The sequence below is a fragment of the Leuciscus leuciscus genome (assembly GCF_965113295.1).
Source record: "Leuciscus leuciscus genome assembly, chromosome: 4".
Lineage (NCBI taxonomy): Eukaryota > Metazoa > Chordata > Actinopteri > Cypriniformes > Leuciscidae > Leuciscus > Leuciscus leuciscus.
The window spans coordinates 38,475,648-38,492,953 of NC_138728.1; the positions used below are offsets into that span (position 1 = coordinate 38,475,648).

At 41.9% G+C, this 17,306-nt stretch overlaps 1 protein-coding gene and 1 long non-coding RNA gene across 2 annotated transcripts in view; one reads left to right on the forward strand and one right to left on the reverse strand.

Moving 5' to 3' along the window:
- Window positions 1-7,919, reverse strand: part of LOC309496395 (uncharacterized protein) — a gene marked incomplete at its 3' end in the record, with an annotated part of 32,328 nt that extends 24,409 nt beyond the window's left edge. Inside the window, exon 1 of the mRNA XM_082166389.1 lies at window positions 7,564-7,919. Within this exon, the coding sequence (XP_082022515.1) occupies window positions 7,564-7,873 (310 nt within the window). The 5' untranslated portion in view covers window positions 7,874-7,919. The remainder of the gene's footprint in view (window positions 1-7,563) is intronic.
- A 2,187-nt stretch (window positions 7,920-10,106) lies between these two features.
- On the forward strand, window positions 10,107-11,409 carry LOC309496200. Its single transcript, XR_014205056.1, has 5 exons — window positions 10,107-10,185; window positions 10,343-10,556; window positions 10,700-10,775; window positions 10,869-11,129; window positions 11,375-11,409. It is a non-coding gene; the product is annotated as an uncharacterized lncRNA (long non-coding RNA).
- Window positions 11,410-17,306: the final 5,897 nt, after the last annotated feature.

The window sequence follows — 17,306 nt, forward strand, 5'->3', positions numbered from 1 at the left end:
CGAGCCCTTGGCCTGGGTGAGGAGGTCTCTCCTCAGAGGTATCGGCCATGGGGCAGAGCTCGCTAGTTGCATCAGAACTGGGAACCAGACCTGGTTTTTCCAGAACGGAGCTACTAGTAGCACAGAGCATCCACTTTCCCTGATCCGCTCTATTACCTGAGGTATGAGCGTAATGGGGGGAAAGGCATAGAGCGGGCAGCGGGGCCATACGTGGGCCAGCGCGTTCCTGCTCTTGGAGAAGTATATCGGGCAGTGAGCGTTTTCTTGAGACGCAAACAGGTCTACTTTCGCTTTGCCGAACTTCTTCCACAGCAATTGGACTGTCTGTGGGTGTAGGGACCATTCTCCTGCCGGAACGTTGTTCCTGGACAGTCTGTCTGGTCCCAATTCAAGTGGCTGGGCACATGAACTGCTCTCAGTGAACGCAAATTGTGCTGGGCCCAAACCAGGAGGTGTTCCGTCAGCCTGTGAAGGATTCGGGATCTGAGGCCTCCCTGGTGATTTATAAAGGCCACCACCGCCATGTTGTCCGAACGGACTAGAACGTGGTGTCCTGCTATCTGGGGATAGAAGCGCCTGAGCGCATTGTCGACTGCCATCATTTCCAAGCAGTTGATGTGTAGGAGCTTTTCTCGTTCTGACCATAGGCCAAAGAACGGTCTGCCCTCGAGCAGCGCTCCCCATCCCGAGGTGGAGGCGTCCGTCGACACCACCTTCACACTCGAGGAAGTCCCCAGGCTTACTCCTGACCGGTACCAGTCGGTCGCCCTCCAAGGTTTCAGAGCTGAAATGCATTTCTGATCGACCTTGAGGCGAAAAAGACCGGAAGTCCACGCTCTGCGTGGCACACGCGCTTGTAGCCAGAACTGAAGTGGGCGCATCCGAAGGAGCCCCAGCTGAAGTACTGGTGATGCTGCGGCCATGAGACCCAGCATCCTTTGAAACTGCTTGAGCGGGACCATAGCGCCGCGGCGGAAGCTTTCCGTCATGCGCTGAACGGCCAGTGTGCGTTGTGGCGATAACTGAGCTGTCATTGACAGCGAGTTCAGATCTGTGCCCAGAAAGGATATTTCCTGACTGGGAGACAGAGAGCTCTTCGCCCAATTGACTGTGAGACCTAATTTCTCGAGGTGCTCGAGCAAAATGGTCGTGTGTTCTATAAGCTCTGTACGAGACTGAGCCAGAACTAGCCAATCGTCCAAGTAGTTCAAAATTCGCATTCCCCGAATTTTCAGGGGAGCGAGGGCCGCGTCCATGCACTTCGTGAACGTACAGGGTGCTAAAGACAGGCCGAACGGTAGGACTGTATACTGATATGCCTGGCCCTCGAAGGCGAATCTCAAAAATCGCCTGTGACGAGACGCTATTTGTATCTGGAAATACACGTCTTTCAGATCTATCGACGCAAACCAGTCCCCCTGGCGAATTTGCGAGAGGATTTGTCTGGTCGTGATCATTCTGAACTTTGAAAGCGCTTTGTTCAGCCGTCTTAGATCTAAGATGGGTCTGAGACCCCCGTCTTTCTTTGGCACCAGGAAATATCTGCTGTACAGGCCCCCTTCGCTCTGAGCTAGAGATAGGGGTTCTATGGCCCCTTTGCTCAGTAGTTTCGCTATTTCGGCTCGAAGTAGATGAGCTACTTCTGTTTTCACCGTAGTTTCGACTCGCGCCTCGCAGCGGCGAGGGCGTCGAGCAAACTGTAGCGAATAGCCTCTTTTTATAATGTTCAGCACCCATTCTGACACCCCGGGAAGCTGTGCCCATGCATTCGCATGAAAAGCTAGGGGTTGAATGAAGTCTGCGCTCTGGCCGTGACAGTGTGGCGGCTGAAGAGCTTCTATGTGCTGAAACATAGACGCCGTGTTTGCGGCAGACGAGGCGGGGGGCGCGCTGATGACAGCGGGCAGCCTGCCCGCGCTCAACTCTATTACAGCGAGTAGCTGAGAGGAGGCGAGTGGGCGAGACCCTTCGGGGTTTGACATGTCTGTGAGTGCATGCGGGCGCGCTACAGCGGGCACATGGGAAGCACTGAACACAACCTGGGTCTGTGACCGTGTGTGTTTTGGTTTCGTTTTTACAGAAACCGGGAGACATGCAGTGTGTAGTGTATGTGGGCACTGGGCTGTGGGCACATTCACTACATTTAACGCGCAATCGACCTGAGTCGATTTTATGAGCGCGAGCTCTGTGTGAAGAGCTGTGTTTGTGTGTAGGAATGAGCACGTTATAACTGCGGCTGTGAGCTTCGAGCAGACGGCTGTTTAGAGCGACCTGTCGCGGAGCTAGCGCGCTTAGGCAGGAAATGTTTCATGGCCTGCGATGTCTTCTGCACCTCAGCGAATCTGTCCGCAAAATCCTTGACGGACGATCCAAAGAGCCCAGCAGATGAGATGGGAGCGTCGAGGAACGCAGCGCGCTCCGAGTCCGGCATCTCAGACAGTGTTAGCCACAAGTGTCTCTCAGCAACGGTGAGAGAGGCCATAATTCGCCCCACGGCCTGTGCAGCGGATTTTGTAGCGCGAAGAGCGAGGTCTGTGGCGCTCCTTAAATCCGTGACGCTCACAGCTTCCAGTCCTTCCTCGTCAAGTTTGCAGAGAAGGTTGGCTTGGAAAACTTGTAGCGTGGCCATTGTATGCAACGCAGCTGCAGCCTGTCCAGCGGCGGTGTAAGCGCGGCCGTGCAGTGCTGAGGTGGTGCGGCAGGCTTTAGAGGGAAGTGCAGTCTTAGCGCGCCGTCCAGCGGAGGGCGGGCAAAGATGATCCGCAACAGCTTCCTCTACAACCGGAAAGGACTGGTATCCTCTGTTTTTAGCATCATCAACAACGGAGAATGCAGCAGAAACAGAAGTTTTTACACGGGCTGAAAAGGGTGCAGACCAGGATTTCGCGAATTCTTCGTGAAGCTCAGGAAGAAAAGGCGCGGGTCTAGACGGTGTAGCAACACGGTCCCCTTTAAGAAAGCAGCCATCCAGTCGGTTGCGTGCTGACTCTACGGGCACTGACCACTCGAGGCCGAGGCTCTCAACGGCCTGAGAGAGCAGACGCGTCAGCTCTGACTCAATGCTGGCCCGTTTCCCAGACGTTTCGCGAGCAGGGGGTGCGAGATCAACAGAGCTCGGATAATCCTCACTGCCAGACGCTAGGATAGAGCAGCTGTCCTCCTCCGCTATTTCCACATCATCAGATTCATCCGCGACGGAAACGGCGGCAGACAGCAATCGTTGTCCGGGGGTGATTGACTCGAGTGAAGCGGGCGGGGAAGCTGGCGGGCGAACCGGCGAGCTTGCCTCGGTGGGAGGAGGTTCAGGGCCTCGCTGAGCGCGGCGCTTCTTACGGCGCGGCAGCGCGGCGGGCAGGGGTGCAGGCTCGTGGAAGTGTGCCATGCGAGTCCGCAGAGTCGCCATTGACATAAGCTCGCAATGAGGGCATCCGCCGTCGGCGAGCGCGAGAGCTGCATGATCTTCTCCCAGGCAGGAAACGCAGACAACATGGCGGTCCCCGTCGCTGAGAGGGGCTCTGCACAAGCCACAGAGAGTGCGAGACATCTTAAAAAAGACGCTCAGCTCTTTTAGAGAGAAAAGGTGTGTGATTCACGGGGCGAAAACACACAGCAGAAAAGGATATAGTGCACCGGATAGCGCAGCAGGAATGTCGGCAGAAGGCGGCATATGTATGATGGGTGTCACACTTATACCTTATAGTAAGTAGTAAGTGGTGCTTTGCATACCCCTCCCACACCCCCAAAAAAAGGGCTGCTGCTTGATGTCGTGTTGGTAGTAAAAAATATTGTGGAGGTGGTAAAAAAGGTAGTAAAAGGTAGTAAATTCATCTCTATGATTCCTGCATATACCCTGTATCCGGCACAGATGCCCATGTGTCCATAGTTTCCTGACAACACTGGTTGTGATTAAAACATGAGACAATTGGACTTCACCTATTCACACTAAATTATGTTTTATTAACTAAGTTCGGGAGGAGCACGTTCAGATAATTAAACCTAATTAAACACATGTGAACCACATTCAGACAAACCTAATTAGACACGAGTGGACCACACACTCTGTTAATCAACCCAATCAACGAGGTAAGAGGTGTATATATATACTGCAAATTTACCTCCGTTCGTTGACAGTTTAACAGCATCCCTCCACCCCATCTCCTCACTTCTAGTCCTAAATACTCTTACAACAACGGGGGAGTACTTTGGGTTCGGGCAAAATTTCCGAGCTCGGAGCCCTCCCCCGGACAGCACGCCAAATACGCATAATCTTTATTCCGTTTAATTGATGTAAGGGTGAACTTGTGAATGTGTTAATTTGGAAATTATCGGTAAGAAGTCATGAGTTCTGTTTTAACCCCTGTGCTCACATAAACATTTACAGTAATTTGATGGCATGCACAAATATGTAATATGTGTTAGACACTGCTGAACCTGGCCTTCGTCGCCATCTCACAGTGGATCGTGACACATCAAGGATTTCAGCAATTTGCCTTAAGGTAAATCCAGACCCCACAAGAAGTTCTAGTTGTGGCCTAGTTATATCACAGGATGGGGGACCATTACCATCATGAATCAATGGTACTTGATACCCATTTTCTATAAGGTTGTAGCATCTGGACGAAATCACGATGACTTCAGAAAGTTTTAACCTATTGGACTCATTCATGTAAATCACAGGCCTAGCGCCGATGAGTCTGGATCAAATTACCCCATTGTCACTTTAGTGGCATGGCAGAGGCTAAACAGAAACACCTCCAGACTCCTTCGTGAGGTTCAAAAAGATCTTAATCAGTTCAACTCCCCTCCCACGGCAGGCAAGAAGGCCCGGTATAGATGGACATCTGAGAGTCGCACCAATATACATACACAAACATTCTTTCCATTTAACTCAAATTATAAGTTATTCAAAAATGTATATGATATATTCCTGTGTGTATGTATGTTTCCCACCTCATATTAGCCTAGTTATGACTGTCTAGTTAGTGTTAGTTAAGTTATTTGAACTCTAACCCCTGGTTTCACAGACAGGGCTTAAGACTAGTCCTAGACTAAAATGTAAGTCTGAGCTGTTTCCACTGAAATAAACTTGCACTGACTGATCTTAAAAATATATCAGTGCCTTTTTAGTTTTAAGATGCACATCGGTAATGTTTTTTTCTAAGCATGTTTATAAAAGTTACTTAAATGTCCTAATTGATCTATGGTCTAATCCTGGCTTAGTCTAAGCCCTGTCTGTGAAACCGGGCCTAAGTGTTTGTATTCAAGTGTAAGAATGTATCTCTACTTTTGTATCTTCCAGCTATATCTATCTTGGTACTGAATTAAACCTCTTGGTTTGCCTTAGCTAGTAGGTTATGATAAAATGTATTATACTATATTTGCCATCCTTTGGAGTAAAAGAACTGAAAGAACGCTTAAAACTCACGGACACAGCGAGGATCATCACCAAAGATCCATGCAAGTATTATTTCTGTTGATATTTAGATGCGTTTAAGATTGTTTGCCCCTGCTTTAAGGTGATTTGATTCTTTGCTGGCTCTCAAAGGTTAACTGTTTGTGATATATTTGCCATTCTGTGATCTTTCTTTCTTTCTTTCTTTACTTTTCGTTATTCTGTTTATATATATACTGGTTGGCTTCATCACTCTGTCTCCTCTCCACCAGTAAGCTGGTGTGTGGTGGGCGTTCTGGCGCAATATGGCTGCCGTCGCATCATCCAAGTGGATGCTGCACATTGGTGGTGGCTGAGGAGATTGCCCCTTCTATGTAAAGCGCTTTGAGTGCCGAGAAAAGCGCTATATAAATGTAATGAATTATTAATGAATTATTATGTATTTGTGGCGAGCAGGACAAGGCCAAGGGCCGTGGGAGAGCGGTGGCGTTCTTCTTCCTTCCGACTATTTAAGCCAGGCACACACACACCTCCTCGTGAACTATAGTTTGACCCGGCTGTCATTCTAAACGCGTTCTATTCCAGTGACTGTCTTCTTGTGTATGAACCTTATTTGTATTACTGACTATTGTTTCTTGTTCCCTGCCTGTGACCTTATCGTTTGCCTTCCCTGATCCTTTTTCCAGTTATGTCCTCGATTATCGTGCTGTATAACTATTGTGCATCTAACATAATACATAATCCGGTAAATGATAAATAAAACTCTTAAAAATGTCTGGAAATTGCCAACACAAAATCAGTTATTTTGATCGATAAGCATGATATCATGATAATAGCAAGCATTGCTGGGGAAATATTCATGAAGATATGAGGAAAAGAAAATGCCACAATGTCTCTTTATTGTCTTATTTATTTATGTATGTAGGGTGAAGAGATACAGATCAAGGATCAGCAACAAACTATACTTAAAAATATATTATTTACCATTATTAGATTTACTGCTTTAACAAAACACTTTTGAGTCACATGTGATATTCATGGGTCCTGTCTGTCTCAGTGCTGAAACTCTTTATACAAACTTACATGTATTGTATAGACAGACTTTTATACAGTAATCTATTGCAAATTTCAAACACACATTAGTCCTCATTAATATTGCTTAATCATGTTAATGATTCTTCATGATTTTCATCTTAAATCATACGCTGAAGGTTCAGAATTATTGGAATCACATTCTGCAAAGCTCCTGTTATCTTAAGGGAAACAGTAAGAAACCACTGAAAGAGTTGCGGTTACTCTGGTCCTCAAATATCCTCGAGCCAGACAAAAGTCTCACATAGACAACATCTCCAACCTCCAGGATCAACACAACTCCATTCGAGGAGTTTAAGTCATTCTGGGGCAGATAAGCATGTGCTATAACCATACGCTCTCCATTCTTATAAATGTCTGCAGTTGCTACAGTTGGGCCCTGACCAAATACAGAGACTCTGAACATGTACGCTCCTTTCAGTGGGGCTGTGAAAATACCTAAATCAAATAACAAGAGATACAGAATCAGATGTTTCCTGTATGATTGCTTTATTACCAAACACACTGTGTAATATTTTTGAAAGATGGCAGATCATTTAATTCTCTAATACACATTACACAACTGCAGAGAGGTCTGAATGGAGCAGAAGGGTTTTCTTTACTATAAACTGAGTTTTATGACTCATTTCATTGATCATTACCTGTAATTGGGTTGTAGGCGTTCCCTATGTTTGTGATGACGTTCCTGTAGGTTAGTGTGATTTGAGTGGTAAAAGGACCAATATATCCACTGGCAGATTTCATCAGTCCGGCAGAAAAAGCAATCTCTCTGTCTGTTATTGAAAAACATAAGCAATATTGTGATATATTACTCTATTACACTGAGAATGTATACACTGAATTTAACATCATTCAAGCACACTTTCACCTCTATTTTCCTTTCTCAACTCCACTTGACCCAGAGTAAGATTTGAGATTTCTGTGAAGAAATAATGATTCTGGTAAATGACATTTGATAGATAACACAATTTGCACAGTATATACTCAATTTTACACTAACATTTACACTATGCAATGTATTTCATTGGTGTTTTACTTTGAGGATCATTGATAAAAGAGTGAATGTTTTGGTGAGGTACCATCATTTTTCTTGTTCATCTCTTCCCTCAGTTGCGTCTCTAAAGCTCTGATGTTTGCTTTCTGCTCTGTAACGGTGGCGGTCAGTTCTCTCAGCGCTGCATGGATGTCAGTGAAGAACAGATGGTAGTTTTGTTGGCTGTCAGTTGAAGCTTCATCTCTCAAAGTGTCTGTTTGAGGTGGATTCTGTCTTCCGTCCTCAGATCTGAGCTGTTGACTGATCTCATTCTCATTGAGTCCTCCATCTACCTGATGCTGTACGACACACACAAAGGTTTCCAACAGCAGCAGTAAACATACTAAACCCTTCATTCTTCACTGATGTTTGTTTCCAGCTCTTGCTCTGTCATCCTCACAGTCTCTCATGTTGCTTTTATAGTGCCTGATTTACTGTCTTTTGTACTTTATCTATATTGCTTCAGAAAAACAAGTAGTTCAAGTTAATTGTTAATTACAATCAAAGGGATGTTCTGGGTTCAGTGGATGTTTATCTCTGAATCAAAGTTATTTTCATATTTCACAATTGTTGTGACTAAAGTTCAAGATCAGCGGTCGGCGTCCTTATGGGACGCAGAGGGATAATCACAGAAGCACACACCTCTGGTCATATCAATTGTCATGAATGGTTAAAATCCAGTGGTGGAAAGATATGGGATGATTATAGTCTCATTATGATTAATACATGCACACACAATTATCCATGTACTAGATACATTTTGTGAATGTATTTTACTAACCACAAACAAATGCCATTTAATTTGAATCTGTGGAATTCGGGATTGAATGAGTGTGCAGCAATTAGTACAAATACAGCCACGTTTGCGAATAAACATGTTCTGTTATCCATTAATAAATCAAAAATCGCTCATTCAAAAATGAATCTGTGCATTTGTGGATCAGAAGACCCGCGTGCATTAATTGACATCTTGTTCGAATCGATCGTGTTCGGTTCATTTGGATTTTGAGACTTCCTTTTCGCAGTTTACAGCATTCCACCCACCCACCCACCCACACACACACAACTAACGAACATGCAGTGCTATTCATTAACGTGAACACGATTCGTAAATGCGTGTCACTATACAATGAAACAAATGCTTTTCAACAGGTGTATGTAGAATTAAGAATTGCATACATGGGCATCAATTTGTACAAATAAAGTCATGTTTGTGAGTATAAATGTTCTACTTTGTATTAACGTGTGACCATTTCCGCGTGCAAAAAGGAATCCGTGGATTTCTGGACCAGGCGACACGCCTGCATTTATTGATTCCTTGTTCGAGTCGATCCTGTTCGGTTCATTTGGATTTTGAGACTTGCTTTCCGCAGTTTTCAGCACTGAAGATCCACACGCAACTGAAAGGCAAGGCAAGCAGCTACCACTAGATGGCAGTCGCAGAATTACCGATCTTGTAGTCTTCAAATTTATCTAGTTAAAAAATAATGATAATAATAACGTTTATATTAAAATAAGTTTTAATTTGCATCAAGCTAATTGTGTACTGAATTATCGTTTGTCTTTATCGATTGCTTTATTTACACGTTAAATATAAGTGTAGTCACGTGGCTTACGCAATCACCAATCCCCCACCCCCGATCGGGGTCGAATCCCCTTCTAATACTGTCTATGGTCGAATCTAGTTTTTGACAGAGCCATTTTTTAAATCGATTATAGATTGTAGGACACACTGACTTAACGTCATGGCGGGACAACCTGTGCCAGCGACTTCAACTGCTGTAAGTATTTTAATAACGTTCAGTGTTTTTTCTTTTCTTTTTTTCATTGATGGTAGCAGTAGCTACTAACATAGTAGTAGAGAACTGCAGCCTAATTTAAATTTATGAAGAATTTTATAAGGCAAATTTTTCGACACATTCGATGAAAGAAAATAGGCCTGTGTGTAGTAAGAGTGTCACGTTAATTACAGAAAACAAAGGGAGAACTCAAATGCAAAGGGAAAAAGATATTTATTACAAAAGAAACACTAAACAAAACCCACGAGACGGAAAACATAACTAAATACAAAACAACAACTTCAAAAACGAACATACCAAAAGGGGTCACGGGAGAACAGGAGACGTGTACAAGACAACAATCCGACACAGACAGCAAACACAAAGGAACTTATAAAAGGGACAAATCAGGCAGGTGATGAGGAACAACAGGTGGGGCAAATGAAACCAATAATGAGATAACAAGGAGGGTGGGGTCAAACAGTGACATGAACACAAACACCACATGTGCTACACGAGACAGGACAGGCATGTGACAAAGAGCAGGAGAAGAAAAGTGATTTGACAATAACTAACATAACAATTTTGGACCTTAACATGTTTTTAAACTTGACTCAGGTTAATTGTTTACTGAAGTGCATCGTGGCATATTTTTGTGTTAACTTGTTAATTATATTTTTTATATAGAACACTGTAGAGAGTATGGCTCAGGCCCTTGTCACAGCCATCTCCAGGGAGTTGTCAGCGGGCCACACTCAAAACAATGTTTCTGCACCTGTCAGGCCTCCTCAACGTGCCTCTAGCAACACCTTTACTCCCTCTATTACCCCCTCTATTACTCTCTCTACCAGCACTGATGCATCTGCCAGAGTCAACCAGGCTTTAAAGAGGTAGAATTATTATATTAACACATTATTTAATGGTTTGTTTTGTACATTTTTGACAAAGTTTTATATCATATTTTAATTATAATGTAATATTACTCATTCTCTGAACTGAATGCAACTTCATACTTTTGAATGCTGTTATTAACTTGCATTTTCTTAGACAGTTTCCAAATATGTTTAGTGCAAAAACCGACGCAAAGAGAGGCAAAGGTCGCATTCCAAAGACGGTGCCTATCAAGTGCACAGACCTCACAGTCTGTGTTCTGCCATCGCCAACAACCCTAACCCCGAAGCCTACAGTAGAGCTGGAACTGGCACAGGCAGGGTTGGGGAAAAGGGTAGTGACAATTGCAGAGGACTGCAAACATATGGATGTAAGTGGTTATATGTCTGATTATTTGGTATATTTGAATGCTTTTAGTATTCAAAAAGCTATATGCAATGTTGACATTTGTTCTATTACCTGGTGTAAATTTGAAATCTTATGTTTAACTTTTCATGAATTATCTATTTATAGATAGTAACAATTATGGAGGAAGAGTTCCCCAAACTTCAACCACTACAGGGACGGTGGATGTTTTATAAAGCAACTGGTAAATATGGGGATTTAGAAGTTTGAAGAGCTCAGTTAACTAATGATCATCTATCAATTTGGATCCATTCATTACATACAAATTCTGTTGCAGGAGGAAGTGGCCAGAGAAGAATGACTCTCATCTCCATGGACACAGAGGGTTACTCTGGTCGGCAAATTCGGTCTGTCTCGAACTGTGGAAAAACTTTCCTTTTTTTTGGTGCCCCTTCAGGAGGAGATGGACACTCAGCCTCTTCCCTACAATTCAGCAGAATTTGCAAAGATGCCAAAGGTGCCCTGTGTCACCTGCAACACCACCATGCCACTGCAAATGTTGGCTTTGCATGCCGAGGAGTGCAAACTAAATTCCAATGTGAGTTTTTTACACATCTGCACCAATTGTGAGTTTTGTATAGCCATATTGTCACAGCAGCAAAATACGTTTTTTATTTACGTTACACACAATTTGGTTTTTATTTAAATAAATATATTCGATCCACAATGACTGTATGTGTACATATTGTGAAACATGTTCACACCAATGACAATAACTTTAACTAATAACTTTAACTAAATGTAACTAATGTAACAGAGGTTAATATAATTTTGAAATGACAGGAGAAGATTGATCTTGTCATTGTGGAGGATGGTAACAACTTAGAGGAGGAGGTCACAAATATTGCTGCAGGTGCCAGAGATGTTTCCGAAGACAGCCTTGCGGTAATGCTTATTTCTCAAATTTGATTGCATTTAAAACAAGACTTACTTTCCTGCTAACTTTTACTATTTGTATACATTTTCTTGTCACTACAGATGTGCCCTATATGCCAAAAGGAGTTGCCATTGTATGTATTACCTTATCATGGCAGTTTATGTGCTGAGAGGTATAAGTTGTGTTTTTAAAATTAACTTTGATATTTGCTTGGCACTAAAATCTTATTATAAGGATTTATGCAGTCAAGCCCGTGGTTTCACAGACAAGGCTTTAGGTGGTCCCAGACTTAAAGACAACTGTTTTAACTAAAAGCATATCTTAAAGGGATAGTTCACTTTAAAATGAAAATTCTGTCATTATTTACTCATCGTCATGTTGTTTCAAACCTGTATGAATTTCTTTCTTCTGCTGAACACAAAGGAAGATATTTTGAAGAATCTCGGTAAACAAACAGTTAACTGGAGCCATTGACTTCCATAGTAAGAAAAAACTTGAGGGTGAGTAAATGATGACAGAATTGTAATTTTAAAGTGAACTATCCATTTAAAATATGTCAGTGCCATACTTTAAATATGTCAAGTAATGTGTTTTTTTCTAAGGCATTTTTATAAAAGCTACTTAAATGTCCTAATTGAACTAAGGCCTAATCCTGGCTTAATCTAAGTTCTGTCTGTGAAACCAGGGGCCTATACCATGAAGCCGGTTTAGGTGGCTAGCCAGCTGTGTTTCAGTTTAGTTTCCACCAACCCTGGGTTTTAGGTAATATGAAAGTAGCTTGGCTTTAATCGGAGTTTGTCGCCATGGTATCTTACGCTGCATGGCTAACCTGCTCCGGGGCAGGTTATGTTCTGGATTTGAGGTCTCAGACAGAAGTTTGACCAATCAGCTGTGGGCAAAGTGACACATCTGATGCGATAAAGTCACTCCACCTGTTTCTGCTCCAAACTAAAGGTCACTACACAGCAATTGATTTTTAAAGACAAAATCCTGTGGCTTATAGTAATGCAAATTTAGAATAATACATTTGTATCGTTTAAATATTATTTAAGTAATTATTATACCGTTAATCAATCAGGTACAATTTTAGTTCATATATTATTATTATGCAGAGTTTAAATTAATACATATATAAAGGTCATATAAATACGCTTTAGAATCAATAGATGAAGCTATAAAATGACTACATGGTCAGTTCTCTCTATACCAGCCATTCTCAAACTGTGGTCCGCGGACCACTAGTGGTCCGTGAGGGTACTGCAGGTGGTCCGTGGAAAGGCTAAATAAAATAATATTTTTTTTACCTTCATTTTACCAGGAAATTCCCATAAAAAAAGAAAAGTAAAAAGAATATGTAGGCCTATATTGATATAACATTTTAATTAAATTGTCAAGTTATTGTGTGATTACTAAAATAGCCTAGTGGGGTTCGGCCGTGACATTCAAGTTCAGTGCCGTTAGAACCACAACATTGGTTCGGTGGATAGCAACAGGTTCTCTGAAGAGAAAAGGGCAGAGGCAAATATGTTCTCATTATCACATCACACGCATAGCCTTTAATGGTGCGTTCACAACGGACGAAATTTCGCTTCAAACTTTTGTTTTTACGCGCGTCAATTTAGCTCGAATTGATACAAAGTGGTCAAGCGTATCACTAGACGCGGCAGGCGCGAATTTCACATAATCCCTTTTTGAATTTGACGCGCTATTCGCGTCCGGTGTGTGAACGCACAGTTAGGCATAGGCAGTTTATATGAAACGAAATGTTTATAAATGGAATGAATAAGGCCTGTTATTATTTAATTTCCAGTTAGTTTCTTGATCTCGCGTTTCTGAAATGTTTTGCAGATGTGCTGTTAAGTGGACAAACTTTTTGAGGACTTGTAAAACTCTGAAGATTAATAATAATAATCCCCTAAAATCGCCAAAGGTTTTGAAATGTTGACTATATTCCAGTGTTCTTATTACTGTATAGATTTCATACTACATTGCTATGGAAATAAGCCTGTTGTTCAAATGAACCTGATTATGCCCTGGGCGCTTGAGTAGCCTAAATAAATAAATTAAATATGTGGCAGCCGTCGTGTGCTGTAAACTTTCCTTTAACAAGCCTGTGATGTGATGACCAGTTATAGTTTTAGTGCTAGTAAGCCTATTTAGAGGTGCAGATTAATTCAGGTAAGACTGTGTGTAGACATATTTTATTATGTGTATTATGAGGTGGTCCGCGAAAATTCTTGATTACAAATAGTGGTCCACACACTCAAAAAGTTTGAGAACCCCTGCTCTATACCTTTATCAACTGTATAAATTAACTTCACAAATTTTACTTGCACTGATATACAGTAGCGAGACTTTTACTTTTAGTCATCCTCTTATAGACAGCTGTTTTCTTCTTGCTGTGTAAATGTGTTTAAATTCTTAATATTTTAATTATTTTATTTAATGTGTGAATCGCACTGCTTCTCTTGCGAGAAATGAATCGCAGTTTCACTCTTTCTCAGCATGCGATTGGCTGTTCGGTAGTTTGTTCTACTAGCATCATGGTACAGGCCCCAGGTCAATATGTATACTATGTTAGGCTATACTTGACATTACAAACAATAAAAGGCATGAATTCAGTTGTTATGAAGGCTTCTATGACCCATAGTTCTAAATGCTTGTGAGATGGATGGAGTAGGATTGTGTATAGCACAACAACATAAACATTAAATTCTTTACAACTGCATCAGTGTTATTTGTAAGTTAAATGTTTTGTATTTTCTTTTGGTCTAAGATCATTCAGTACAAGTGTTTTTGAAGATGACATGGAGCAGCCAGGGCCATCGTCTGGAGCTCATTCATCCCGTATTTCAGGGCAGATGGGAGTTTTACTTACTCAAACATGTTCTGAGGGCAGAAAGGAAAATGATTGGTTTACAGCTTCAACCAATGAAACTGAAGCAAGGGCGGGGTTTAGACGTTTGAATTTGAGATGCGCTGCGGAGGGATTTCTTGAGGAAAGAGGAATAGTCGGAATAAAAGACATGTTCGTGGGAGAACGCATTTATTGCAAGGTAAGTGAATTTACAACTATATTGTGTTACAATTCAACATCCTCTAACGTTTACTAAGATAATAAGCGAACATTTAAAAATGCACAGAACTAGTCATCGTCTAAATATCGTATTGTATGCATTTTGATTTGACTGTTTCATCAGTCGACCAAGCTTATGGGGTAACTGGTGTAAAACATGCTTTTCCAATGCTACCTCGCTGTCTGTTAAATTGATAGGCAAGAACAGAACTCGTTCAAATTTTCCGCGATATTTCAACGGTCAAAATGATACATCTCCCGCGATCGCGATGCTCTCAGGGCAGGAGTACTCGATAGATTCAAATTGCTGTTATTTTTAGTGTATTACGAGCTCTCAGGGCAGGAGTATAGATTCAAATCACTTTTATTTTAGTGTATTACGCGCTGCTCTCAGGGCAGGAGTACTCAATAGTTTCAAATTGCTGTTATTTTAGTGTATTACTCGCTGCTCTCAGGGCAGGAGTACTCAATAGATTCAAATCGCTGTTATTTTTACTGTATTACGCGCTGCTCTCAGGGCAGGAGTACTCAATAGATTCAAATCCCTTTTATTTTAGTGTATTACGCGCTGCTCTCAGGGCAGGATTACTCAATAGATTCAAATCACTTTTATTTTAGTGTATTACGCGCTGCTCTCAGGGCAGGAGTACTCAATAGATTCAAATCACTGTTATTTTTAGTGTATTACGCGCTGCTCTCAGGGCAGGAGTACTCAATAGATTCAAATCGTTGTTATTTTTAGTGTATTACGCGCTGCTCTCAGGGCAGGAGTACTCAATAGATTCAAATCCCTTTTATTTTAGTGTATTACGCGCTGCTCTCAGGGCAGGAGTACTCAATAGATTCAAATCACTTTTATTTTAGTGTATTACGCGCTGCTCTCAGGGCAGGAGTACTCAATAGATTCAAATCACTGTTATTTTTAGTGTATTACGCGCTGCTCTCAGGGCAGGAGTACTCAATAGATTCAAATCCCTTTTATTTTAGTGTATTACGCGCTGCTCTCAGGGCAGGAGTACTCAATAGATTCAAATCACTTTTATTTTAGTGTATTACGCGCTGCTCTCAGGGCAGGAGTACTCAATAGATTCAAATCACTGTTATTTTTAGTGTATTACGCGCTGCTCTCAGGGCAGGAGTACTCAATAGATTCAAATCGTTGTTATTTTTAGTGTATTATGAGCTGCTCTCAGGGCAGGAGTACTCAATAGATTCAAATCACTTTTATTTTTAGTGTATTACGCGCTGCTCTCAGGGCAGGACTACTCAATAGATTCAAATCACTTTTATTTTAGTGTATTACGCGCTGCTCTCAGGGCAGGAGTACTCAATAGATTCAAATCACTTTTATTTTAGTGTATTACACGCTGCTCTCAGGGCAGGAGTACTCAATAGATTCAAATCACAGTTATTTTAGTGTATTACGCGCTGCTCTCAGGGCAGGAGTACACAATAGATTCAAATCGTTGTTATTTTTAGTGTATTACGCGCTGCTCTCAGGGCAGGAGTACTCAATAGATTCAAATCACTGTTATTTTAGTGTATTACGCGCTGCTCTCAGGGCAGGACTACTCAATAGATTCAAATCACTGTTATTTTTAGTGTATTACGCGCTGCTCTCAGGGCAGGAGTACTCAATAGATTCAAATCACTTTTATTTTTAGTGTATTACACGCTGCTCTCAGGGCAGGAGTACTCAATAGATTCAAATCACTGTTATTTTTAGTGTATTACGCGCTGCTCTCAGGGCAGGACTACTCAATAGATTCAAATCACTTTTATTTTAGTGTATTTTGCGCAGCTCTCAGGGCAGGACTACTCAATAGATTCAAATCACTGTTATTTTTAGTGTATTACGCGCTGCTCTCAGGGCAGGAGTACTCAATAGATTCAAATCACTTTTATTTTAGTGTATTACACGCTGCTCTCAGGGCAGGAGTACTCAATAGATTCAAATCACTTTTATTTTAGTGTATTACGCGCTGCTCTCAGGGCAGGAGTACTCAATAGATTCAAATCACTGTTATTTTTAGTGTATTACGCGCTGCTCTCAGGGCAGGAGAACTCAATAGATTCAAATCGTTGTTATTTTTAGTGTATTACGAGCTGCTCTCAGGGCAGGAGTACTCAATAGATTCAAATCACTTTTATTTTTAGTGTATTACGCGCTGCTCTCAGGGCAGGAGTACTCAATAGATTCAAATCACTGTTATTTTTAGTGTATTACGCGCTGCTCTCAGGGCAGGACTACTCAATAGATTCAAATCACTTTTATTTTAGTGTATTTTGCGCTGCTCTCAGGGCAGGAGTACTCAATAGATTCAAATCGTTGTTATTTTTAGTGTATTACGCGCTGCTCACAGGGCAGGAGTACTCAATAGATTCAAATCACTGTTATTTTAGTGTATTACGCGCTGCTCTCAGGGCAGGACTACTCAATAGATTCAAATCGTTGTTATTTTAGTGTATTACGCGCTGCTCTCAGGGCAGGAGTACTCAATAGATTCAAATCACTTTTATTTTAGTGTATTTTGCGCTGCTCTCAGGGCAGGACTACTCAATAGATTCAAATCACTTTTATTTTAGTGTATTACGCGCTGCTCTCAGGGCAGGACTACTCAATAGATTCAAATCACTTTTATTTTAGTGTATTACGCGCTGCTCTCAGGGCAGGAGTACTCAATAGATTCAAATCACTTTTATTTTTAGTGTATTACGCGCTGCTCTCAGGGCAGGAGTACTCAATAGATTCAAATCGTTGT